The sequence below is a fragment of the Silurus aristotelis genome (genome assembly GCF_946808225.1).
Source record: "Silurus aristotelis genome assembly, chromosome: 6".
In the NCBI taxonomy this organism is placed as follows: domain Eukaryota; kingdom Metazoa; phylum Chordata; class Actinopteri; order Siluriformes; family Siluridae; genus Silurus; species Silurus aristotelis.
Genome location: NC_139579.1, coordinates 18,277,415 through 18,303,043, shown reverse-complemented (window position 1 = coordinate 18,303,043; position 25,629 = coordinate 18,277,415). Strand labels below are relative to the sequence as shown.

Below are 25,629 nucleotides of genomic sequence, written 5' to 3'. Positions count from 1 at the left end.
TTCAATTATTGTAATGTTATGTTTGAATAGGAGGGTGTTGGCTTTAACCATGACTCAGGAGTTTATTTGTGTTTATTAAACTTACAGCTAGTGTTCAAAATTGTTTCATTGTTTGTTTAATGGATTTCAATATGAGATCTGCATTTTGTATGGTGCAGCATCTCATATGAACTCCAAATACCAAATTTTAGGGATACCCATAAAACTGTTATGTAGAGGTTGGTGAGTCACGTGGTGTTTACCTTCTCAGCAATGGTAAAGTGTTGTGGCCCTTTTTGCCTTCCATACAGCGCACACTTTTAGAATTAAGTATTGAGCCCTATACTACGGTACTAATTAGTATATAAAAAATAGTATATTATATCTCTGCTCTACACATTAACTATGAAATATTCATTTATCCAGTTACGTTATGTGAATATGACTACCATGCAATGGATACTATATGATACAGGTATTAAAAATGCGTGTTGGTGAGTGTTGTAATGAAAAGCTTTGGTGTTGTGAGGTCCTGTGTAGTACGGTAGTGTGCGGGGTTCGGACAGATCCATAGCGCCGTGCGCATGCGCACAAGTGGCCCGCTTGTCAAACGGTCACCGCCAGCAGACGCGAAGGAAACTCCTCCCTGCTGAATACAGGCTCTCCTAGCGCAATGGTCTCGTGGATTATTTCCAGGCTTGTGGTGTAAGTGTTTTTATTCTATTCCTGTAAAGTGGATTTTATTTTCATGCCCAAATCTTGCATCTAGTTGTTGATCTCAGTATTGTCAATTGTGTGGTGTTCAGGACCCTGGTGTTTCTGTGTCCTGCTTTATTCTAGGCAGAATAGAACTGGAATCATATGCAGGTCGTGACGCGGTGTTTTGGCGACCGAGGACTTTCTCCTTTAAGGGGTTTTGCATTAGGATTTAATATAGGACATTGACAATGTTGTCCCGAAAGCCCTGTATTTTGATTTGTTCAGTGTCATACCCAGAGACAAATATAAGGGCCAAACAAAAGGCGGTGTGGACAGCGTGTCCCTCTGGACGGATGGGTTTATTTGAACAGGATTGCACATCATCTGGAGAGGTTTTGAGGCCAGCGCCCATCTGTTCCCCAACAGGACAATCATCAGCATGTAAAAAAAAAAAAAAAAAATTTCAGGATCTGTTAAAACAATTATAATAAAATAAACAAATAAACAAAAAAATAAAAGGGGGGGGGGGTGTTGGGGAGAAGAAACCGACGGGGGGATGATGATGATGATGATGGGGTTAATAGTCTCAAATAGCTCCGAGGTTGTGTGATGTTTGCATTATTGCATAAAAACAAAAGCAAATTATGCCCGCATGATACTAAATACATATCAAGTCAATTCATGTGTTGAAAGCATGAAGATCAATGTGGGTTGTTTTTGCCATTTTTCGATGATGTGTCCAAAACTAAAAGAAACGACAAAATGGCGAGTCAATTAAATTTAGATTACAATATCCGGTTACATTGCATGGGCGACACTTTGCAGGACACTAAAGAGCTGCATTACAGCGTCCTAATGTGCTAAATATAGTGTACATACTGAGGCATTCAGGTTGGCTTGGCAGAACACAATATGGTGCTGGAACAGGAAGGTGTTGTCACTCACATATCGTTGTGTAATTTGTTGTTGTTGTGTGTTTTTTTGTTTGTTTGTTTTTTAGGGATTTAAAAAAAAAAAATTTTATAGGTGGTCGGTCTTTATGTAGGTCGACCACTTGTTCAGGTCAGATATGCAGCTGTCACTGAGCTGTGAGGAGAGAGAGAGAGAGAGAGAGAGAGAGAGAGAGAGAGAGAGAGAGAGAGAGAGAGAAACACTTGTGAACAGATATGTAGCATGTAGTTACTTGATCACAGGTGCAGCTTTGGCCTGAGTTTTCTAGGAGTTTCTGGTTTCCAATTATTCAGCTCTACTGTACATCATTGCGGTTCACTTCAGTTTCTTTGCCACAGCCGTGAGCTATTTCTTGTCATGCAGGCAAAATAAACTTGGAAAATAATCCGGGTCGTAAAGAAGCGTTTGGCTGCAAACTACACACCCGACATCTGCTAGATAAATGTATACAGTCTTCCAGGCAACATGTTACTAAAATAATAAAGTCAATTGTAGGATTAAAAAAATTAATACATTTTTGTATTTCATTAGGAAGTGCTGCAGCTTTGCTTCAGCTTTAACATGATGTGTTAAGCGTCACTGTCATATTACACTCATATAGTCTGGAAACCTTTTTTTTTTATTATTTAGAAACATTAGGGTTTTATCTTAAGGTATAATTGAAGAACTATCTGAAGTCCCGGGATTTACTCAGAAGATTTTTCTATAACAATAATATAACTGCAGTAACACAGTGATATAATGATAAGTCTAGTGGCTTTTATTGTCATTACCACCTTATACAGATGGTAGTACAAGTCAAAGAAAACACTGTTCCTCCAACAACAAGGTGCTATATAAAACACCACAGAAGTACACAAGACAACACAGAACGTCTACACAATGTGCATGTTTGCAAACAGTACAATACTTTATTAGTAAATTAGTATTTTAAAAACTAAAAAAAACAATACACAATACAATGCAGAAACACCAAGTACACATATGTAATCAGTTCTCATGGCTAGTCAAATGTTCAGTATAGGAATTACAGTAGGTATTACTTTTTATGTATTAGTTTAGACCAGAGGTGCCCAAACAGTTTCCTAAAAATAGCCAAAAATTAAACTTGATTGAGAGCAGTGGGCCTTAAGTAAATTCAGTAAATTATTAGATTTAAATGATAGTTGCGATTGTTCCTCTCATTTATAATTTCATATTATTTTAAATATATTAAATATTAATATATAAAAATTATTACCCTAAACTAATGCAGTTTTTTTTTTCAAAGTTCTTGGTCAGTAAAACCTATAGTACAATGAGAAACTGAATACAGTACAATGACTTTCAGTGCCTAATACAGCTTTTCAGTGACCCCTAATGACATGAAGCTTGTCCTTGTTTTTTAAATGTTTTTCCAAAAGGTATTTTTTCCTTTTTTTTCCCTCTTCTTACATATGACATGGCAGACCAAATCAAATGTCACCATGGGCCCACTTTGGCTCACAGGCCCTAGTTTGGACATCTCTGTTTTGTGAGCAAAGTGTGCATGTGTCTCATTGCTCACAGATCTCGCACATCACGGGTCCACACCTCTAAATAACTTTGTATATGGAATTCACTGCATCTTGTGCTCACTGTTATTTCACGTTACTTGCTTATACCACTCTGCATGCTGAGGTAGTCCGCTTTTATTAATTGTTTAAAGAACAAAAATTGTTGGGTGTAAATGTCACAGATTTGATTAATACTACATGGGTTTTTTTCTAAAGGTGTCAACGATGCCCACATTTTCTAGAAAAAAACAACAGAGCGAATTGTTAAATAAGTAAATGGATTAAACAAGTTACAGTAAGTTTGGCTGTTGATCAGACTTCACTACACTGTTCCATCCAGCCACTAGGAAACTGCAGAGAATAAACTTCAAGACATTGCATCTAAATTTGGTGGGGATAAAACCTAAGCAGCTGTGCTCTTACCGTATCCCAGAAAAATGTAAACAGAAACTTGCAATAATCTAGCCACATGCATTGCTATTTCAGTTCTACAAGTGTAGTTGTACAGGTTGCATTTAAAATGAAATGCACATAGTGGATTCAAAAGTGTATGTTCACATACTATATTTATATTTATAATGGAGAGCAGTAAACTGAGAGCACAATGCAGTATCTACTAGCAATGCACATGCTGCATTATAGGTAGATCTTCTAATGAAGTCGTATCAAAGTGCTATTTTATAAAAAACAATTACTCTATGTGAACCTTAGATTCTGGCTAAAATTAAACAACTTTACAAAAATCACAACTTAACAGGCATTAGCATTTACTTATTAAACATTTATTAAGATTATTACACTGCTATTAGCTGTATATTTGAATAAGTGCCCATATCTGAGCGATAAACCTGTTAGTTTATGTTTTGTCACTTGATTTTATGCTACATTGCAAATGACAGCAAATAAATATGCAATTATCTCAAACAACCTGCATTTTCTGTTGTTTATATCCATTTTGATGCAAAAGTAAATAATTTATATAGGAGGTCTAGAAGCTACTGGAAATCTGGCAGCCTGTAAGGTGTGAAGCTTTAATTACTATGTTTAATCTAAAAGATAATTTTGCATACTTTCTTTGCATAGATAGTGTGGCCGTCTCTTAATGCAGCCCGATATGATTACTGTAATTCTAGACCTTCATACATTACATTAAAAGGTACTCTTTGAAAATTGACATTTACTTTGATTCACATAGCAGACACTTCTAGAAAAATTCTTGAATAGAATGGGTGTTGACTATTTGCGTGGAAAAAGTGGAGAAAATTAAGCTATGTTTAATGCGAACAACTTGTATTTGGTATTTTTGTTACACTGAATCTTGTTTTGCTGATCTAGTTGATCTATTTGTGTCTGACAGGCTCATATTTGGTACCCTTTATCCTGCATACTCATCATATAAAGCTGTCAAATCAAAAGATGTGAGAGAATATGTGAGTATGAACTGCATTATGTAATATAAAAGGCGCATTTCATTTCGCATTCACAGCCAACATACATACCTACAGCACCATCTTATAAAAATGTGCCTGCTGAAAAGAAAAAATAATTATTTTGTATATATTTTAACAGGTAAAATGGATGATGTATTGGATAATATTTGCACTGTTCACAACAGCCGAAGTGATCACAGATTTATTCTTGTGCTGGTAAGTGCCTTGTTGCTCATTTCCCACTGAAGGTGTGCCTCTGATCGGATGTTGTCGATTGTGCCTGATGATAAAGAGTTTGAAATCATGATGCCTGCTTATGACTCATCTTTTGTCTTTTTGGAAGGCTCCCATTTTACTACGAGCTGAAAATTGCTTTCATGGTGTGGTTACTTTCACCGTACACAAAGGGATCCAGTGTGCTGTATAGGAAGTTTGTCCACCCGACACTGTCCTCTAAAGAAAAGGTACGCTTCTAAATGTGTTGACCTTCACCTAGTTGTTTTTCTTAATTTTTTTTTGCAAACAAGGTTATTTCAAGAAAACAAATTTTAGTGCTGAATTATTTGGATTTTCTATTTTTTTTTTGGAAATGAAGACCCATTTACTGTGTGCCTGCAGACTGTTTCCTGCAGTGTGTTAGGTGAAATTTCCCTAGTTTTACTCTTCCCAGAACACACATAGGAAATGATGCTATATTTACATCGAAGGTTTTCTCTTGCCCTATATTTGTGAGGCAGGATATTTGTCATGGAGGAAGAGTGCAGATGCACTGATACAGGAAACAGAGGAAAGTCAGAAACAAAGGTGTTTTTTTTTTTTTTTTGGAAATCTGGTGTGCTGATGAGGAAACACAAGGAAGAACTTGCAGTGAATGATGCATCATACTGAGGATTTATCAGTTGTAATATTGATGTTACTTGCCCCCTGAGGGAAAGTAAATAGTTTCATTGTTATTTGCACTTGCATTTTCCAGGACATTGATGAATACCTGTGCCAAGCAAAGGACAAAAGTTATGACACCCTAATGCACTTTGGAAAGAAAAGTCTGAATGTGGCCGCTACCGCTGCAGTGATGGCTGCCTCTAAGGTGACATTATTATTATTACAGTAACATATTGATGAGGAAATTTCTAATTATTAGTAGGTCAGAAATCTGTTTTTCAATATTATCAGAGATATATATTTACCATATTACAGTATAAGCTCAAAACTAGTAACCATGTTTCCAATGTGACTACAGGTTCTTTCTCTTACACAACATCCAGTCTATAAAGATATAGTATAAACAGTGACATTGTTTCAGCTCTGGATCTGTAGGGTTTAGTTAAAAATATATCTAATCCATGTTACAATCATAGGTCTTTAATCACTCACATGTTAGATGAGAGTCAAACGCCACTATGACTTATTTTAATGCAAATTTTAACATAACTAGAAGTAAAGAGTGACATTTCTACCACAGGGCCAGGGTGTGCTAACAGATCGCCTTCGGAGTTTCAGCATGCATGACCTGACCACCATAGATTCAGAGGGTCAGGCAAAGAGTTCAACTTCAATCAGCGCTCAGCCTGCATCGGGTCAGCACAGAGCTCGCGCCATGATGCGCAGCAAATCAGAGGCTGCCTACAGCAAGTGTAAGTCCATCTGTCCAGCTAATCATCTATCTGCTCTACTTTTCTTTTACTTACCAAATATATACTTTCACATACACACATACTCATTGGTACTGTGGTACTGATACAGTTATAGTCAGTCTTTACAATATCTACATTTACATAAGTGCTTCAGGTTGAATTTTAGATTTTTACTTTGCCACACAGTGGTGCTGGTGGTTTCAGCTGGATACAATATGCAGGATCAATGGGTTCCCATGCGATATCCTCACGTTAAAAATGCCATGATGGTATCCAGTCTGTTTAAAACAATGTTCAAAGTGGAATTATTATGTATTTTATTATTATTTATAAACCTAAGCTTCATACATTAAGGTGACATTCAGACAAATTTGTTAAGGAGAATTTAACGTCCACAGGTATTCCAGTTAATTCACCATAAATATATCGGCATATTTAAGTATTAAGTAGCTAATATCACTGTATTTTCTATAGTTTAGTGTTGTGCTACAGGTTGACAAATGGCATAGTGAGTGTTTCTGCCTTACAGCTCCAGGGTCTGAGTAGTGATTCTGTGTGAACAGAGTTTCTGTTGTGTTTTGCATGTTTTGTTGTGTTTCCTTCAGATTCCCAGTTTTACACCCACGTTCTGAAAACATGCAAAAAGTTAGATAAATATAGATAAATTACTCTTAGGTGATAATGAGGGTATGAATGTTTGTGTGAAAGGTGTCTTTGTGATGGAATGGTCCAGGATTTGGGATTCACTCTGACCCTGACTAGGAATAAGGGTTTTATTATTGATGAATAAATAAAGATGTATGGTGCAATGCATTCTAGTCACATAAAACTTATAATCCATAGTATCAGTAAGTCAGTGGTGGTAAAGAGGTGCTGGATGATTGGGCAACTACTGCAGAAGTGATAAGGGAGACAGCTAGAAAGGTACTTGGTGTGACATCTCGTGGAATGAGGATGTGCAGGACAGTATAAGGGAAAGAGGTTGGAGTACAAGGAGATGCGGCAGCAGGTAAAGAGGGATGTGGCGAAAGCAAAAGAAAAAGCATATGAGGAGCTGTATGAGAAGTTGGACACTAAGGAAGGAGAAAAGGATTTATACAGATTGGCCAGGCAGAGGGACCGAGCTGGGAAGGATGTGCTACAAGTGGCAATAAAGGATGGAGATGAAAATGTGTTGACTAGTGAGGAGAGTGTGATGAGAAGATGGAGGGAGTATTTTGAGCAGCTGATGAATAAGAAAAATGAAAGAGAGAAGAAGGTTGGATGATGTGGAGATGATGAAGCAGGAAGTGGATAGGATTAGTAAGGAGGAAGTGAGAGCAGCGAATTAAGAGGATGAATAGTGGGAAGTCGGTTGAATCAGGTGACAACCCAGTAAAAGCATGGAGATGTTTAGGAGAGCTGGCAGTGGAGTTTTCAACCAGGTTGCAGATTCTGGAAGGTGAGAGGATGCCTGAGGACTGGAGAAGGAGTGTGCAGAGAAGTATGTGAGGGTGGTGCAGGACATGTATGAGGACAGTGTGACAGCAGTGAAGTGTGCAGTAGGAACGACAGACTGGTTCAAGTTGGAGGTGGAACTGCATCAAGAATCGGTTTTAAACCTTTTCCTGTTTGCAGTGGTGATGAACAGATTGATGGACGAGGTCAGACGGAAGTCTTCATTGACTATGATGTTTGTGGATGATATTGTGATTTTGGGTGACAGTAGGGAGCAGGTTGAGAAGAGCCTGGAGAGTGCTGGAGATGCTGAGATGTTGTATGGTTTAGAGACAGTGGCATTGAGTAAAAGACAGCAGAGCAGATTAGCAGAGCTGAAAATGCTGAGCTTTCCATTGGGAGTGACGAGGTTGGACAGGATCAGAAATTAGTTTATTAGAGGGACAGCGCATGTAGGACATTTTGGGGATAAAGTAAGAGAAGCGCAATTGAGATGGTTTGGACATGTGCAGAGGAGGGACATGGGGTATATAGGTAGGAGAATGCTGAGGATGGATCCACCAGAAAGGAGGAAAAGAGGAAGGCCAAGGAGGAGGTTTATGGATGTGGTGAGGGAAGACATGCAGGTAGGTTGTAAAAGAGGCAGATGTAAAAAAACAGGGTGGTATGGAGACGGATTATCTGCTGTGGCAACCCCTAATGGGAGCAGCCAAAAGAAGATGAAGAAGACGAAGTATCAGTAAGTCAGCGTAAACCATTAAGAAGGTTGATTACATTTTCTTGAGGTCTCTAAGACTTATAAAACAGTTGTGGCGATGAGAAATGAGAGAAAAGAGAAATGTCAGATATTTGGGAAAGTACATTAGAAGTAATATATTGCTGCTTGCTACAGAATTGGTTCTTGATCCAACCTGTCGGTTCAGAAATAAATATACTAAACTCTAATTTTTTATTTAATTGGGGAGGTATTATTACAGGTCAATGTATTAATACAGGTACCTCTGTATCTGTCATCTGGGAATGTGCATTTAGCACACCTTTAATTTTTAGATAGTGGATAGATAGTGGTGTTTAAGTGGTGATTAAGGTCAAATGTACCTTTAAATATTAATATATTATATTCATGTTTTCAGGTAAAAAACAGTATTTATTGTACTGTTGTAATAGATTAAAATAGATTTAAATGTATTAATAAGATGTATAAATACAGGGGAGTCATAGTCAAACACTCTTCACTTAACAGGTTGGATGTGGTTGGAGAACAAGGAGATGCAGCAGCAAGTGAAGAGGGATGTGGCGAAAGCAAAGGAAAAGGCATATGAGGAGCTGTATGAGAGGTTGGACACTAAGGAAGGAGAAAAAGATTTGTACTGATTGGCCAGGCAGAGGGACCGAGCTGGAAAGGATGTGCTGCAAGTTAGAGCAATAAAGGATGCAGATGGAAATGTGTTGACTAGTGAGGAAAGTGTGTTGAGAAGATGGAGAGAGTATTTTGAGCAGCTGATGAATGAGGAAAATGAGAGAGAGATGGTTGGATGATGTGGAGATGATGAAGCAGGAAGTGGATAGGATTAGTAAGGAGGAAGTGAGAGCAGCGATTAAAAGGATGAAGAGTGGAAAGTCGGTTGGACCAGATGACATACCAGTAGAAGCATGGAGATGTTTAGGAGAGATGGCAGTGGAGTTTTTAACCAGATTGTTTAACAAGATTTTGGTAATGATGTTTCTGTTTTGTTGTTACACATTTTAGTAGCTTTATTGTAAATTTACAATAAACTTCTTGAAGATCTTAGTTTTCTTGTGAATTCAGAGGTAAAATTTGCTTTTCATCAAGGAGCTTTAGAGACTTCAAATGTTTCCCCGGATTTTTTCCATCATTATCACTTTACTACTTACTACTGCAGTTGTATTTTATTACAAGTACAAAATTATAGTATGCAACTTATTACAATGCTTTGTAAAAACATACACAGACATGTGCAAAGGCTTGTTGTGATGCCCACACTGTCATGGTGCAGGCCCAGATTTTGACATAACTGAGTTTGAGATGTTGAATGTGGAGCAATGCGATTCTGTGGAGCCTTCTTCCCATCTGACTTTCAAACCCACTCCGATACCAAGATCCATCAGCAATCCAAGCCAGATTCTTACACCCCCTGGGCCTTTCCAGGACAAATCTGCACCCACTTCATCTGAGGCCCCAGAGCTGCCCAAGGACAATGAAAAAGAGGGGGGCATCCCAGCCAACTCACCCCAACTCGGACTGCCTAAAAGACGTGCCCCCGAGGTAGCCCCCTCTTTAGGTAGTTGGTTGGTGGTGTGTCTGTTGGGGTGCTGATGGCCTGATTATGACTAACTCACTGAGCCACTAATCAGCATGATTACCACCACTGGCTGAGAGGGTTGTAGCAGTCTTTTGTGGGTCAGAACAACACAGATAATTGTTTAAGACGTCCTTTGGCTTTTTGCTATACCAAGAATCATCTAATGTTTGTCACAGGTTTGACTAGAATTTTGTGTGATGCATGAACTGCTCGCACTGACTCTCGCTTCGTAAATGACATTAGCAGAGAAAAAGGTCCATCATGCAGGTGATGCAATAATAAAGGATCTATAATAGATAATTTGGATAATAAAGGATAATAAAAAGCAGAAAACTGTCTACATGACTGTAGACACATGTCTCTGGGACACATCCTCTCAATGTCCTCTCAAACATCAAAGGGGTTAATTATTGTACCCAACTTGTACTACCATAGCTGCTCTATATGAAACATGGACAGATAGATGAGTGTGTGGCTTGACAAACCTTATTCTCATGTGCAAAAATAATATCGTCACAATGTAAGAGGGTGAAATTAGTGATACATTTTGACTTTGTCTCTAGCTGAATTTTATTGTCCTTTTCTGTTTTTCAATCCCCTCATCCCTGCTCCTCAGCCTCCTCCTAGAGCTTTCAGACCCGTCACCAGATCCAGATCCAAGAACACCCTATCAGCAAACCCTGAGGCCATGTGACTGTGCATACGCTGTGAGACTGCTTTTGCTGCCTTAGCTGCAACATGAGGACACCGAAAAAAGAGGCGACAGAGTGTGTGTGTGTGTGTGTGTGTGTGTGTGTGTGTGTGTGTGTGCGGGAAGGGTAGGGTGGGGGGTAAAAGTACGGCGATGCAGACAAAAGATCAAATATTTAAAGCAGCCCTGTTCTCTAACAGGGTAACCAAAGCGACGTGTGACCTTATAACGTCTGATCTTTAACACCCGATGAATAAGTGTGTGTGTGTGTGTGTGTGTATATATATATGTGTGTGTGTGTGTGTGTGTGTGTGTGTGTGTGTGTGTGTGTGTGTGTGTGTGTGTGTGTGTGAGGGCGTGGGGGGTTCCATCGAGGTAGCACATGTATGTGGCACCATTTGAAGACTCTTAAATACTTAGCAGATTCTGTTGTACATATTTACTTTATGTGAAGAGCGTATGTTTGCTTCCTATTGTTTGTAAGACTGCGAGAGACAGAAGCATGCATGTCCCTCTGTCTGGTCCGTCATGAGAGCGACGTTTGTCTTCGAGCACTAGGCATTGTACAGTAGCCACTACGCTCACTGGAAATGCGGAGGCACTGCAACGACTCTTCTGTGGACTTTTTAAGGCCATTCAGTTCACTCGAATGGAGCACAAGTGGGCACGACATCATCGTCCTCTCAGTGCACTGATCACGTCGGTCCACTAACGCCTGTAATTCTCTGCACAAAACTCTGATTTTCTGTAGACAAATGTTGATTTGCAAGAGAGACTTCTACACGCAGGCTTGTACTCCAACCAAAATAATTGTATGTTCAATTGTGATATTAATCGTGTATATTTAAAGTCATTTACCGGACAAATGTGCAATGAGGTAAGATTTCAGTTGACTCTGTGAAAGAATGTATTTCAAACTGAGCCACACTGGAGACATTTCACCCCTGACTGCTGTTTCTTTATTCATGCTGTAGTCAGATCATGTGATGAGGCATGCTACATGATTAAAATGAAAGAAGGAAAGAAAAAAGAATGAAAGACAACTGAAAATACATCAGATTGGTCATTTATTGTGATATTTATCCAAGGAAATTCATGACCATTTTGAGTAGCATCAATTAGGCATTTCACAGTTGTGGACAAGCATAATCATTTTATGTAAATGTTGTTTTAGTTCCTGTTCTTACTTTTAGATTCTGTAGCTATTATTTTAGTTGAAAGAATTCATGGTTCACTTTTCTTAACTTTGATCCCTGCATGAATTCTCACAAATTCTTAACAACCTCAATGTGGTTTTTTTTTTGTTTGTTTGTTTCATTTTCATACCAGTCTGGAGTTGTCAGTATTACTGCATTTATGTACACTAGCGCTTAATGTCTGCACTGTTCAGAATTCTAATGCTGTGAGTGCTCTAACATATACACTAGATGGCACTTTATTCACTGAGCATACTTCCCCCACACATTTAGCCATATGGGTTGCCAGGTATCATTTCAACCTCAGAACACTGTGTAGTCAGACTGCAATACTTTATTGAGAAATTTGAGTTGGTCACAATGCAAGAAGACCACTGCTTAATAAAGAATGCTGGGATCGTACACTCAAATTCCTACTAACGCTGATGTACTGAATTGTACGGCTACTACTGTTTCACGTTAAGGAAACTTTCACAGAGAAAAGGTGTCTATCAGATTGAAAAAATGATGTATGATGACAATCTTATTGAACCTTTTTCCTCTTAAAGAGATCAGGTAGCAAAAGCCCATGTTGTCTCACTGCAACACAGAGAGGAAATGCTTTTCTTTTTTTCTTTTTTTTTTTTGGTTGTTGTTGCTTTTATGTTTATGTTTTTAGATATCTTTCTCAGGTACAGTTTGTTCCATCTTACCACATCTAATCAAACTTTAAGCATTAAAGATTAAATGATTAGAGGTCAAACTTAAAGGGTGTGGACTAAACAACTAAACTTGTTTACATTCAAAAAAGTAAACAAAGTATTTACACCGAAGACAGTGACTGGTTAAGTTGATGAGATCAAAAATTAATTTGAGGAGCCGCCAACCAGCGTTATACTCACATCACTTTGGAAGAAACCAGAACATAAACATGCATGAAATATACTCTGTCGTATGTTCTGTACACGTTACCGTTTTAATTGCTCTGTGTGAATCATTGTCAGGATTATCTGATGCTACGTTCATTTAAAAGTTATTACAGTTTGTTGAACGTTGTTTCAGGAGTTAGTCATTAAAGGCACATTATCCTTAAAACAAGACAACAACAAGAAACAGGCTATTCGAAATCTCAGTGTCTTGATAAGGCTTTTACTGTTGAGTCTTTCATATTGTTATGTAAACCTTAACAAGGTTATTTTTTGATCTGAATTTATTTTTAAAACTGTTCATCACGAGGACACTCCTGCTTCATTACACAAACGATATCTGAGCATAATTAGTCCTGATTCAAGGACAGGATGTGCCTTTAAAGACTATTATTGTTTTTTTTTTTTTTTTATATTTCTTACTGAAATAATGTATTCCTTTTTTTTTTTCATTAAAACTCCTTGGAAGTGGTGGAATTAAAAGGAAAATGTGGCTAGGGATAATGTGACTTCATAAGGGTGAATGGACATTGCTTTCCTCCTACTGAACACCACAGCTTGCAGTTAAAAGAAAGAAAGAAAAACACAGCTCTAGTGTCTGGCAGGCCAGAAAATCTCTCTTACGCTGTTGAATAATGTGGGGAAAAGGAAACCGAAATGGTCTGATCTCTGTCACAAACCCTTCGTATGGATCTGAAGGGCTGCTACTATCAGTTATTAAAGGGAGAAAGAATACACATGGCTCTTGGATTTCATTTCCTTCCCTTTCTGACAGACAAGCCAGAAAAAAGGTTTATTTCAAGAATCGTGGCTCTTTATACAGAACGCATCCATGAACACTGGCTTTTAACTTACATGAATATTTTCACTGATGTTCTGTTTGTTGAACTGTATTCTCTCTTGTGGTTCAGGGCGATCAGTTAAATAAATCATTCATATACACTTTTCAAGGAAACGTTTTTTTCACAGAACAGTACATTTCTCATATAAGCCGGGTGAAGAAACCTTACAGATTCACCCTATCGTGGTATTTCTGGTAAGGGTCGTTAAGGTACCAGTTTCTTCGCTTCCAAAAGGAGGTCGTCATTTTGTCTAATTTCTTGCACTGAGTCTTATTGCAGAACACGTGCTCTCTTAAACGCTTCTTCCTCACTGCTGATTTTTTCCAAAGCTTCTTCTTGTAACCGGCCTGAAAAACAGTGATGACATTAATCAATAAGCGCAGATCTATACAGTATACAATCTGCAGTCAAATGAAAATGGCCTACTCTTATTGTAAATTTGTGCAGGATATATGTGGAATAAATCATGAATGTACAATGCTATACATAGTAATAGTACAATGCGAAGTATACAGTGAGTTTGTGGAGTAATAGGAGAGTCTTTATGTAGTCCTAAATGATTTGTATGTTGGACATATGCGTGCTAAAGATCCTGATGGCCTGAAGGAAGAGAAACTCCTCCTGAGCTTCTCGGTATTCTCCGAAAAACTGTTCAGCCGCTCAGTTTAGCGAAAGTGGAAAAAACTCAATGAAAGAAAACAATTCTGGTCTATTTAATATCAAAATCTTTTGTCAAAACCTTCCCAGATTACAAAGTATTAAACCATTGGATGGGAGTAATAAAGAAAAAGTGCATGTGGTGTCCTTCTTTACCTTTCTCCTCACCCACAGGCCACAGTGCAATCTCAGGAACCTGTACACCACGGCTTTAACCGTCTTCCTCTTGCCCTTCTTTACACTAAAATATGTCACATTTCTACAGGGCTGCTGCATCAGCGTTGGTATGAGAGGAGAGACTCTGTACAATAAAAGATATTAAGACATAAGAAAACTTAAAATACAGCAGCATATGTCTGATGCCACTGACAACTCAAAAAGCATGAGACAGAGGATCGGTTATTGTAACAGATCTTGCAAATTAATGCAGGACATAACATATGGTGCCATCAAAAATGTGATGCTTTCTAAGCTCTAAGCTTGTTGCATAATTACTTTAAGGTAACAGCTACAGCAGATTTATTTGTCACTTATACCACAGGGCTGTTCTTGATTTAGAAGGTGTTTTCATCTCTGACAGTAGAACTGGCTGCATCTCAAATCACAGGTTTAGACTAATACATAATGCATTCGAATTTCATTTCTCATCTCAGCATATATATATATATATATATATATATATATATATATATATATATATATATATATATATATATATATATATATATTACACACACACACACAGTATTTGGCAGACTTCTTAAAAGGTGCTTTATATTTGTCACGTGCATAACAGCTCGGTGCAATTTTTTCTTCGCATATCATTTACAGGTGCATCTCAATAAATTAGAATATCATTAAAAAGTTTATTTATTTTAGTAATTCAATACAAAAAGTGAAACTCGTATATTATATATATTCGTCACACACAGACTGATATATTTCAAGTGTTTATTTCTTGTAATTTTAATGAATTTGGCTCACATTTAACAAAAACTCACCAATTCATCTCAAAATAATTTGAATATTTCATAAGACCAACCAAAAAAACTTGGCCTTCTGGAAAGTATGTTTATTTACTGTATATGTACTCAATACTTGGTAGGGGCTCCTTTTGCTTTATTTACTGCCTCAATTCAGCATGGCATGGAGGTGATCAGTCTGTGGCACTGGTGAGTTGGTATAGAAGCCCAGGTTTCTTTGACAGTGTCCTTCAGCTCATTTGCATTTTTTGGTCTCTTGTTTCTCATTTTCATCTTGATTTCCCTATAGATTCTCTATGGGGTTCATGTCTGGTGAGTTTGCTGGCCAGTCAAGCACACCAACACCATGGTCATTTAACTAACTTTTGGTGCTTATGGCAGTGTGGGCAGGTGCCAAATCCCGCTGGAAAATTAAATCAGCACCTCCATAAAGCTGGTCAGCATGAAGTGCTCTTAAACTTCCTGGTAAACAGCTGTGCTGTCTATGGACTTGATAAAACACCGTGGACCAACACCAGCAGATGACATGACTCTCCAAACCACCACTGACTGTGCAAACTTTACACCGGACTTCAAGCAACTTGGATCCTGTGACAAACGAAATGCAAAATTTTCTTCCCTTTCATCTGAAAAAAAAAACGACTTTGGCCCACTGAGCAACAGTCCAGTCGTTTTTGTCCTTTGCCCAGGTAAGACACCTCTGATCTGATTTCAGCTGCAGTCCACTCTTTGTGAATCTCCCCAAATTCTTGAATGGGCTTCGTTTCACCTTTTTCGACCACATTTTTCCTTCCATTTAACTTTCCATTAATGTGCTTGGATACAGCACTCTGTGAACAGCCGGCTTCAGAACAGCGATGACCTTTTGTGGCTTACCCTCCATGTGCTGGGTGTCAATGATCGTCTTCTGTAAGCCATAATCATCAAAATTAAAAGAAATGAACACTTGAAATATATCAGTCTGTGTGTGATGAGTCTATATAATATACGAGTTTCACTTTTTGTATTGAATAAATAAAATAAATCAACTTTTTAATGATATTCTAATTTATTGAGGTGCATCTGTAGCTGCCGTCAGAGCTCAGGATCAGTCATGAAATAGCTCCCCTGGAGCAGTGGAGGTCTTAGGGACTTGCTGAAGGGCCGAGCAGTGGCAGCGTGGGGATGCTGGGATTTCAACTCTCGACCTTCTGATATAAAGTGCAACAATCCTAACCACTGAGCTACTACTTCTGTCTTGTGGTGTTTTATTCATTATAGCATGTTTATGGTCGGAGGAATCATCTAGCACTTCAGCCCTCTTGCTGGTTACTGTATGTATCCGAGTGGACAGGTGTGCTGGAGTACACAATTTCTGTGGAACTTGTATTGTATGTAACAATCAGGAGTGGATGTAAAACCGTGCCTTGTTTCGGTATGAGTTCTTCCTGAACCTTACCGTTGCAGTAGGGTCTGCTGTTGAAGAACACTTGCACTATGAGAAGGTTTGAAACTGAACTGTCGCTGAATAAGTGTGGAGAAGCGAGGAAGAACCAGCGGCGCTCTGACTGCGTGGTTAATGCAGGACTGGCCGAGCAGAGTCAGAGGTCTCACTATACCTGAGAATGACAACGAGACGGAGCAATGTTCAAGTGGGTTTGCAGAAATGTTCCTAGTTCCTCTATCTAAGAGTTCTTCTCTCGTGGGGATGTAAGTCAATAGTCTCTCTGACGTCTATCTGAGACACACACATGCTAACGATAAGCCTAGAACGCTACCCAGTTGTCGTATGCTAACGTTAGCTAACCGAGCTTATTTAAATGAAACAAAGGGCTACGGCAACACTGTGTGATAGGATCTAGTCGAATCGCTTCACAGAAAACCTGCTGAATGAACTAAAACTATAGCTGCGTGATTTACAGTATAAAAGTAATAACTTTACTACCTGACAGTCCTCTAGTCAAGGTGGCCGCCATCTTGAATTTGTGTGACCCTTCACCTACAGAGCGCAGCAGGGACAAACAGCATACCGTGGCAAAGCAAATCGTTAATACATGTTTAAACGCCCGCCTGTTTCACCACCAACAGCAACAACATTATTAAACAAAATTAAACATTATACAGTAAAAAGAAGAGGAAATAAAGGTTTAGTCCTGTTCAATTTGATCTTCCCATCATCACACTGGTCTCAAAAAATAGTCTATTCAAACTGAGCCAAAATCAGTGCACCTCACGTTTATAGTGTCATTAATAATAAGCTATCATTTATTTATAGTGTCTACAGGAAAAATGCTTAAAAAAAACAAAATAAAAAAAAACATCAAATGAACAATTTAGTAATGTCATGAGTCATGAGAAGTCATTTAAAACTTTACTTTTTTTATTCAAGGCCAATTGTGCTTTAAAAACAAAAGACATGTTTACCTTTTGTAATGATGTAAGATTGCTGATTTACAAAATGAACAGTTCTTAAGTATCATAGTAGTAAAACACCAGGGAACAAGAGAATAAATAGAATACGACAGGTAACAGCAACAGTTCAGCACAATCAAAGTCTTAATGAGTACCAAGTATTAAATACCAGTGCAATAATTAAACAACAGTTAAATACACAAGTTCTCTCTCTACATATAAAGGGCAAAATTATTGTCAGATTGTCAGATGTATTTATATTGACCTTTCTTAAAAACTGGACTAATACTTCTACAAGGACAATCCTTTCATTTAACCAGTGTGCAGTGTACAGCAGTCAGCAGAATAATCAAGAAAAGACAGATGTGATTTGAGTGCACTTTCAAAAGCAAAACCTGGGCAGCTCTGAACTTCATCAAAATGTTGCAAATATTCAGTTATTATACATTTACACATACGCAGCAGAGAATCTTATAATAGCTTGGAAGGATTGTGTTTGCTTTTGTTCTCTGCATTGTCTGCAGTGTCACCATCCTGCATACACAGGATCCGCATCACACGGGACTCCATACGCATGATGAGTGGGACGGTCTTTCCGCAGAAGCGGGGCACGAGAGAGAGATAATTCGCTGTCTGTATCTCTTCTCCTTCGAAAAACCACCAGGGCAATGAATAGAAGAATCACTGAAAAGATCAGAGTGAGAAAAGGTTAATATAATTCACTCATTTATTGTTATGATCAAAAGATAATAACAATAGGGAATATGTAATTGTTCATACATCCTCCTCCAATCACAATTAGAGCTATGGTGATGGGAGCAAGCTCGCACGTGTCTCCAGCCTTCCTGAAGAAAGTTTCCATGCAATAACCAGGAGCAGTGCTGCCCTCAGGGCAAAACGCATCACTGGGGCACTGGATTGGATCCACATCTGGACTCTGTAAGGCAAATAGGTTGACTTGGTCTTAGATAACAACTAAAATTCATGATCAAATATTTTACCCGTGCAGTATCTTTTTGGGATGTAACTGAATACGAATGAATTATTTGCATTGAACAACTAATATGTGAAAACAATACAAACACAGATATGAATATAAGTTGGGTTTTTTTGTCTCTTTTTTTAATGTGTGTTGGTTGACATTCATGGCAGAGTTTGATCCAACTTTCACTGTCACTTTCTAAAGCCCATACAACCAATGAGCTGTAAATAAGGCAGTATGACTCTGCTGGAGAAAAAAAAAATGCCTGCCTTTTAATATGTTACAGATAGTGGCATTGCTTTACATTATACTATACAGTTACATCAGTATAAGCTTTAAAGAGTTTGAATCCTGTTTTGGCTTTTGGAGGACAGTTATTATGTATAATTAAGTGTGTGTATGAGTGTGTTAAGAGGTAATAATCAATTACTGGGCAGTAGTGGTCTTTTGGGCAGGTGTCACAATTCTCCTGGCCCCAGTGGATCTGATAGGAACCACTGCTGCAGATCTGACACATTTTCTGCTGAGAGGTCTTGTGCATGCCTGCCCAACACACACAAGCAACAAGACAAACACAGTATACAAGACAACTTCTTATTATCCTTTGCACTTAACATACGTTCAGTTGTTAAAAGAAGAACAAACAAAAAGCAACAAACAAGAAATTATGAGCTTTATGAATGCATCCAGGATACGTTTTTTATTGACTTAGATAGATGTACACACACTTCATGCCATACTTTATTAACTTTCACTCCTCAATAAAAGTTGCTCTAAGAAGTTATATAGCACAGTTTTGCTTGCAGCTTTTGACTTTTAAAAGTAAATTTATAAATTCATAAGTCATAAGTAAACTTTTAACGTCTTCTATTAAAGAAATTCTCATAAGTTCCAAAAATGATCTTAACGACCCTTTACATCAGGTTTATGTGTATTTCACTTCAGTAATGTTTACTCATCTTTCTGTCAAACCATAAAGTAGGTAATGGGAAACAATTCTACTAAACTCTCTAAAGGGACTTTGTGGTGTGACCTGTTATTTCCCTATAACAGCATGTTTCATTTCTCTTTTTTACATTTCTACAACAGCAATTACAAATATTACACATTTATTTATAAACAACATAGCATGCATTTATACATTAACACAAGTTTCATGGAATACAAGACGGGTTATATTTCACCTTCTTTCTAAATATTCAGTAAAAATGTAATTTAATGAAAAGGCAGGTCTTTGGATTATCTCTTAAATACTACCCGCACGTTCTGAACCAGGTGCTACTATAAAAGCAATAATAATAAACGAGAAGGATTGCAATAATATAACCCTGTGATTTTATTATAGCTGGTACAGAACTGCTGTTATGTGAAAGAAACTCAACAACTTCTAACCAATGAGATTTGAGAACTCAGCAGCATATTTAATGCCATTGGTTACCTGGGCGACAAAAGGAGCACTGCTTACTTCCAGTGTTTAGGGCTTCAGAGCCCACGGGACACACCTGACACTGAGCACAACTGGAGGAGCTGTTAAACAGGAAGACACAATTCCAGTAAAATCGAATTAATTCAGTATACTCAAAGCCAAAGTTATGCCGGTTAAACCTCTGTAATGTCAGTCTTGTGATGTTGATATGAGGTCAACAGACTGTGGTAGAGGAACTTACAGAGAAAAGTAAATGACTTGCAGCAGTTTCTGTGGCTTTGATTAAAATCCCAGGATAAGAGACATGTGACTCTGCTCTAGAGCCAGTGTAAACTCAAAACTAACCAAACACTGTACTAAATATGGCTGAAATCCACAAGGACACTGTAGTACTGTTGTCTGCTATCATGCTTGAAAGTGTAATCAGGCCAGATTTTTATAGTGAGCATATACTGTAGATTTTACTTAATGTGAGTAAGAGTTAATGTCAACAGTAGCCAAATGCACAGCTTACTTGCAGTAGGTGCCCTCAGGACATGGATTACAAGCAGTGGCATTCGAACTGGATTCATAAAACCCTGCAAAAAAAATCCATGTTTGTTTTTATGCTTTATACATAATAACTAAACAAATTGACTGATTCCAGATGTACTGTAAAGGTCCAGTTACTTAATCACTAAAGGCAATTCAATACATTTTTGTATAAAAAGTTCACATTGAACTGGTTACCTGGGGCACAGGACTGACATGAGACTGACCCACTTCCATTGGTATAAGAACCAGGAGGACAGGCCTGACACACAGAGCTCGCTGTGATACTGAAGAGAACAGTAAAAACGAATCATCTATTTTTATATGATGTATAAATGTACATTAATGTGTGATTATTGATTACTCACTTAGTGTAAAAGCCCGCTGTACATGGAAGACACGCCTGCCCGCCTGCTAGAGGCTGATAAAAACCTGGTGAGCAAGGCCGACAGCCACTGGGGATGATACACAGCCCAGGCTCCGGACAACATGAGCACAGCAATGTCTCTGTCAAAACAAACAAACAAGCAGATCTTTAAAGTATGTAGACACCAGACCAATCACACCCATACCTGCTTCTTCCCTAAACTGAAGTTTGAAACACACACAATTGACTAGAATTAGGGTTTTCCATTCACTAGAAGTCTGTAGCACAAAGATGTTGCACAAAGTGACACACATAAAGACATTAAAGCATTTCAGCAGACTGAACACCTTGAGTGTCGTCCGAAATGCCGACTGTGCACCAGACATTCTCATTCGACATCAGCGACTGACCTCGTTATTGCTCTTGAGGCTGCATAGGTAAATCACCAAAAATCCCACACTCCAAAACCTAATAGAAGTCCATACGCCTGGAGATTATTACAACCGCCACGAGAAAATTATTAAAATAAGGGACTGATGTCAGGTGACATACTCTAGGGGTTGAATTGTATTGAGGTCAGGGCCTGGGTTAGAGTTAGGGTTAGAGACCTGAATTCTTCTACAAATCTGTCTTTATAAATCTCCCTTTGTGCCCTGAGATATTGTCATACTTAAACAGGTTTCGGCTCACTTAGTTCCAATAAAGGAGAAATCTACAGCATTATTTACAGAAAAGAATTGCTACAGCATACAAAACATTGTATATGTAGTGCCAACACTTAAGCATTATAGGGAGGTGATGTCATGTCATACGTGTCATGCTTTGGATGTCAGGATCATGTAAAATGAGTAGCAGTGTTACAGACCATAATCAGTAGCTATTTAAATAACTAAAACCACAGCTATTACCCTACACTGTTGTTATAGGCCAAATAAGCCATACCCACCATTGTCATAGTAGGTGCCTGGTGCACAGGCTTCACAGCTGGAGATGTTCATGGTTGAGCAGCCAGGTGTAGTGGTGCTAAAAGTGATCGTGGTCACATTCTCAATAACTGTGGTGGCTGTTAAACCTGGGGTGAGGGTAGTCTGACTCCTCACGACTCCTACCAGTAATACATACAAATGAAAGAATGCTGTATATTAGACTTTTTTTATGTAGAAAAAAAAATAGAGTAGAATAATTGTATACTGAAGAAAAGTAGTAACCCTATCTGAATTCAAATTTTTGTTTGTAAATATCGCAACAGCAAATGTTCATCATTCCCATGATTAAAATTGCTTCATTTTGAGAAGAAATGACTAAACGAATGTTTGCTAAGATGGAATTAAAATTGAAACAGAGTAGTTATTGTGCAAGTAATCACATTAAGCATGTGGTACATATGCACTTATTCCTGGTCTTGTGACTTCGACGTGGCCCAAAGACGCAGGGAGAAGTGAGAGAAGTGGGCAATCCCTGCATTCCCCCTAATATTGGAAATTTTGAATACATTTCTTATGCATCAACAACAGTTTCCATTGCGAAATGTGTATTTGCTCAACCTGAACTAGGGGAAAAGCTCAGCAAACTCATCATCACACTCTATCAGACCATCACAATCTAATCAGTAATATCAAACTCTTCCTCTAAGGTTAGAAAAACTCTAAGGAATGAAAAAACATGACATTATCTATGTAATGAAGAACATGAAATATGTTTAATGTCTTTCAAGTTGTTATTTTTTCATGTCAATCTTCATAGCTTGATGTGTCAAATGGGATTAATCTCCTAAGTGACAGAGTGCTAGAGAGAGAGATTATGACCTGGTGACCCAGAAAACAAATGAGAACATTACATACTCTGATTCTGAAATCTGAATTAAGTGCCACAAGAACACGTGAAACACTGAACCGGGCTCTACTGTTGTCATGATCATGTTTTCCACTAATCACAGTATTATAGTATATTGAACTCACCCCACAGACACGCGAGGGCCACGACAACAGCCCGGACTCCAGAATGTGCCATATTTCACTGATTAACCAGTCACACACATCTTCCTGAGGTCAGAGCTTCTAAACTCTTCAAAAGGAAAATGAACTTGTCAATCTCCGTTCATTCCTTCTTTAGGATTCTGCAACAGTGTCTGCTGACACCTGACTAATCATGTGAGTTGTAGCGCTGTGGAAATGACTCCAGATGGATTCTTCATGAGAAGTAAAACCAGCTCTCCACACACCGCTCTCCATACACAGATGTTCTCAACAGCTGAACCCGAGTGCTCGTGGCATCACCGCGGAACAAACCTGCTTTCACAACCAGATGTAAATCCCTGCCCACAAACCACAGGCCACGCCCACATGGTTTCAACCACGCCCATGCGGCTGGATTCAAAGCTGGAACTTCTTGTGACGCGCAATCTTCTTCTTTTTCTTCCTCTTCTTTTTCTTCTTCTTCTTTCGGTTTCTCCCATTAGGTGTCGCCACAGCGGATCATCCGTCTCCATACCCCCCTGTCCTCTACATCTGCCTCTTTCAAACCAGAGTGGTCTTCCCTCACCACATCCATAAACCTCTTCCTTGGCCTTCCTCTTTTCCTCCTTCCTGGTGGCTCCATCCTCAGCATTCTCCTACTGATATACCCCATTTCCCTCCTCTGCACATGTCCAAATCATCTCGATCTCGCTTCCCTCACCTTGTCTCCAAAACGTCCTACATGCGATGTCAACAACACACTCTCCATTACTTTGCACTGTTGACCCCAGGTACCTAAATTCCTCCACCTTCTCCACCTCTTCTCCCTGCAACCGCATCACTCCACTGCCCTCCCTCTCATTCACACACATGCACTCTGTCTTTCTCCTACTCACTTTCATTCCCCTTCTCTCCAGCATGTACCTTCACCTCTCCAGGCTCTTCTCAACCTGCTCCCTACTCTCACCACAAATAACAATATCATCCGCAAACATCATAGACCAGGGAGACTCCTGTCTGACCTCCTCCGTCAACCTGTCCATCACCACTGCAAACCGGAAAGGTCTCAGAGCCGTTTCTTGATGCAGTCGAACCTTCACCTTGAACCAGTCTATCAATCCTACTGCAATTGTGACATGCGTATTATATTACTTATAAGTTTTATATGATTTAATTATTATTTTAATTATTACAAATATAACGAAAACGTAACTCACCTTCAATGCAGAATCAGATGCATATAAAACAGCTGCTGGGAAACACAGGATATTGTCTTTCAAGGCCTGGTGACAAATGATCCACACCCTGGTACTAGTCCACCACCCAGTTGTTGGATTATATAGCATGCTTTACAGCTAGATTTACTTAAAAATCAAGTAAAATATTGATATGGTGGACTACAGTCAAACTAAATGTGGTTTTAATTTTGTTTCTTTTCTTTCTTTTTTTGCTTTTTCATGTTCGAGACATTAATAGTCTTGTTACTCTTAAAACACTGTCAATTTGTTCCAGTTTGGTGTAAAATACAATACAAAAAGCAATTTTTTTAAGGATTAAAAAAAAAAATCCCAAAAAAACCCAAGCTTGAGTTGCATCATGACTCTTGAAAGAATAAAAACAATGACAAAATAGTAAATTATTGATATTCAGTTATTGCTTTATCCTGGTCAGGGTTAATAGTGAAACCACAGCCTGTCCTAGTGACACTAAATTGAATGATTCACTTAGAATTGTATGTGGGTTCATTGCAGAGCACAATTCACACACATTCACAACTAGGCCCCTATGTTAGCATAGCCAATCCACCTCACTGTATGCTTTTGGACAGTGGCGTGAAGCTGGAAAACCTCGAGCAATCGAATACAAACAGAGAACAGGTAAAAGCCTACACAGACATTATTCTGAGCTCAGGAATGAGCCCAGGACCACATAGCTGTCTTATGTTCAATTTTTGATACAGAATTATTCATAAAAGGAGATGTCCAAATTATTGACTCATGAATTTTCTATGGACAAATACATGAATTATTGAACATATTTATTTGTCAATATCATTCATCTTCAGTAACCAATGTCCTGGCTCATGTTGGACATCTTAAATTGACTTATACAATGATTTAAAAATTTTTTTAAACCAAAATGATAAACAATGTGTAAATTATGATATTGTTATTTGATAAATAATATATTTAATTAATGATAAGACCATGCTCGAAATATTTACACTCACTGTCCACTGGGGGGCGAATCCACCGGAGTAGAGAAATACCTCATCACTAATATTAACATAAAAGCATATTACAAACAATGCTCCATGATCATATAAATAAATAAATATTTTTTACATGCATACTCTAAATGGCCAAACGTATACAGACACCTGACCAAACACACCTACATATATGTGTGTAATAAACATCCTATTTCAGATGAATAACCCTTTGCAGTTATAATTATATCCATTATATTGAAATGGCTTTCCAATAGATTTTACCATGCTCATTCAGCCATAAAAGCATTGAGGTCAGGCACTGCTGTCAGGTTCGTCCCAAAGGTGTTAATGGGTTTGAGGACAGAAATGTGTAGACTACTCAAGTCATTTCACATCAGCTTTTCCAAACCATTTTTTCATAAGCACTTGTGTTTTACACAGTGTTATTGTCATGATAAAACATGTTTAGCCTCTTAGTTCCAGTGAAGGAAACATTCTACAT

General features: G+C 38.3%; 3 protein-coding genes across 6 annotated transcripts; 1 reads left to right on the top strand and 2 right to left on the bottom strand.

Moving 5' to 3' along the window:
- Positions 1-557: 557 nt before the first annotated feature.
- On the top strand, positions 558-13,516 carry reep1 (receptor accessory protein 1). Of its 4 annotated transcripts, none has more exons than XR_014533996.1 (9): positions 558-684; positions 4,522-4,594; positions 4,734-4,810; positions 4,938-5,058; positions 5,568-5,681; positions 6,057-6,228; positions 9,684-9,952; positions 10,606-10,983; positions 11,035-13,516. XR_014533996.1 is itself a non-coding variant. In XM_083543778.1 (8 exons), the coding sequence occupies exons 1-8, from the start codon at positions 653-655 to the stop codon at positions 10,681-10,683; spliced, it is 936 nt and encodes a 311-aa protein (XP_083399904.1). In that variant the 5' UTR covers positions 584-652; the 3' UTR covers positions 10,684-13,516. The 4 variants fall into 4 exon arrangements, 1 of the variants encoding a protein (XP_083399904.1); XR_014533997.1 differs by having other exon boundaries at positions 10,606-10,987; XR_014533998.1 differs by having other exon boundaries at positions 10,606-10,995.
- Positions 13,517-13,537: 21 nt separating this feature from the next.
- mrpl35 (mitochondrial ribosomal protein L35) lies at positions 13,538-17,322 on the bottom strand. Its single transcript, XM_083543816.1, has 4 exons — positions 17,188-17,322; positions 16,702-16,861; positions 14,437-14,581; positions 13,538-13,970 (listed from the first exon to the last, which is right to left on the bottom strand). Exons 1-4 carry the CDS (start codon positions 17,216-17,218, stop codon positions 13,788-13,790), a joined length of 519 nt encoding a protein of 172 aa, XP_083399942.1. The 5' UTR covers positions 17,219-17,322; the 3' UTR covers positions 13,538-13,787.
- A 286-nt stretch (positions 17,323-17,608) lies between these two features.
- LOC310727357 (uncharacterized protein) lies at positions 17,609-23,270 on the bottom strand. Its single transcript, XM_083543753.1, has 9 exons — positions 22,919-23,270; positions 21,907-22,065; positions 20,962-21,100; positions 20,792-20,880; positions 20,577-20,640; positions 20,075-20,163; positions 19,067-19,179; positions 18,435-18,591; positions 17,609-18,338 (listed from the first exon to the last, which is right to left on the bottom strand). Exons 1-9 carry the CDS (start codon positions 22,968-22,970, stop codon positions 18,181-18,183), a joined length of 1,020 nt encoding a protein of 339 aa, XP_083399879.1. The 5' UTR covers positions 22,971-23,270; the 3' UTR covers positions 17,609-18,180.
- Between the last annotated feature and the right edge of the window lie 2,359 nt (positions 23,271-25,629).

What these genes read in the sequence shown, in the direction of transcription:
- reep1 (XM_083543778.1), top strand. Translation starts at nt 653, where the DNA reads ATGGTCTCGTGGATTATTTCCAGGCTTGTGGT. An exon ending in CAAAAGATGTGAGAGAATAT is followed by an intron (nt 4,595 to 4,733) that starts GTGAGTATGAAC and finishes ATATTTTAACAG; the next exon opens with GTAAAATGGATGATGTATTG. An exon ending in CACTGTCCTCTAAAGAAAAG is followed by an intron (nt 5,059 to 5,567) that starts GTACGCTTCTAA and finishes TGCATTTTCCAG; the next exon opens with GACATTGATGAATACCTGTG.
- mrpl35 (XM_083543816.1), bottom strand. Translation starts at nt 17,218, where the DNA reads ATGGCGGCCACCTTGACTAGAGGACTGTCAG. An exon ending in CTTGACTAGAGGACTGTCAG is followed by an intron (nt 16,862 to 17,187) that starts GTAGTAAAGTTA and finishes TGTCATTCTCAG; the next exon opens with GTATAGTGAGACCTCTGACT. An exon ending in CAGCAGACCCTACTGCAACG is followed by an intron (nt 14,582 to 16,701) that starts GTAAGGTTCAGG and finishes TTTATTGTACAG; the next exon opens with AGTCTCTCCTCTCATACCAA.
- LOC310727357 (XM_083543753.1), bottom strand. Translation starts at nt 22,970, where the DNA reads ATGGCACATTCTGGAGTCCGGGCTGTTGTCGTGGCCCTCGCGTGTCTG. An exon ending in GTGCTCCTTTTGTCGCCCAG is followed by an intron (nt 19,180 to 20,074) that starts GTAACCAATGGC and finishes TGTGTTGGGCAG; the next exon opens with GCATGCACAAGACCTCTCAG. An exon ending in CAAAAGACCACTACTGCCCA is followed by an intron (nt 18,592 to 19,066) that starts GTAATTGATTAT and finishes TTTGCCTTACAG; the next exon opens with AGTCCAGATGTGGATCCAAT.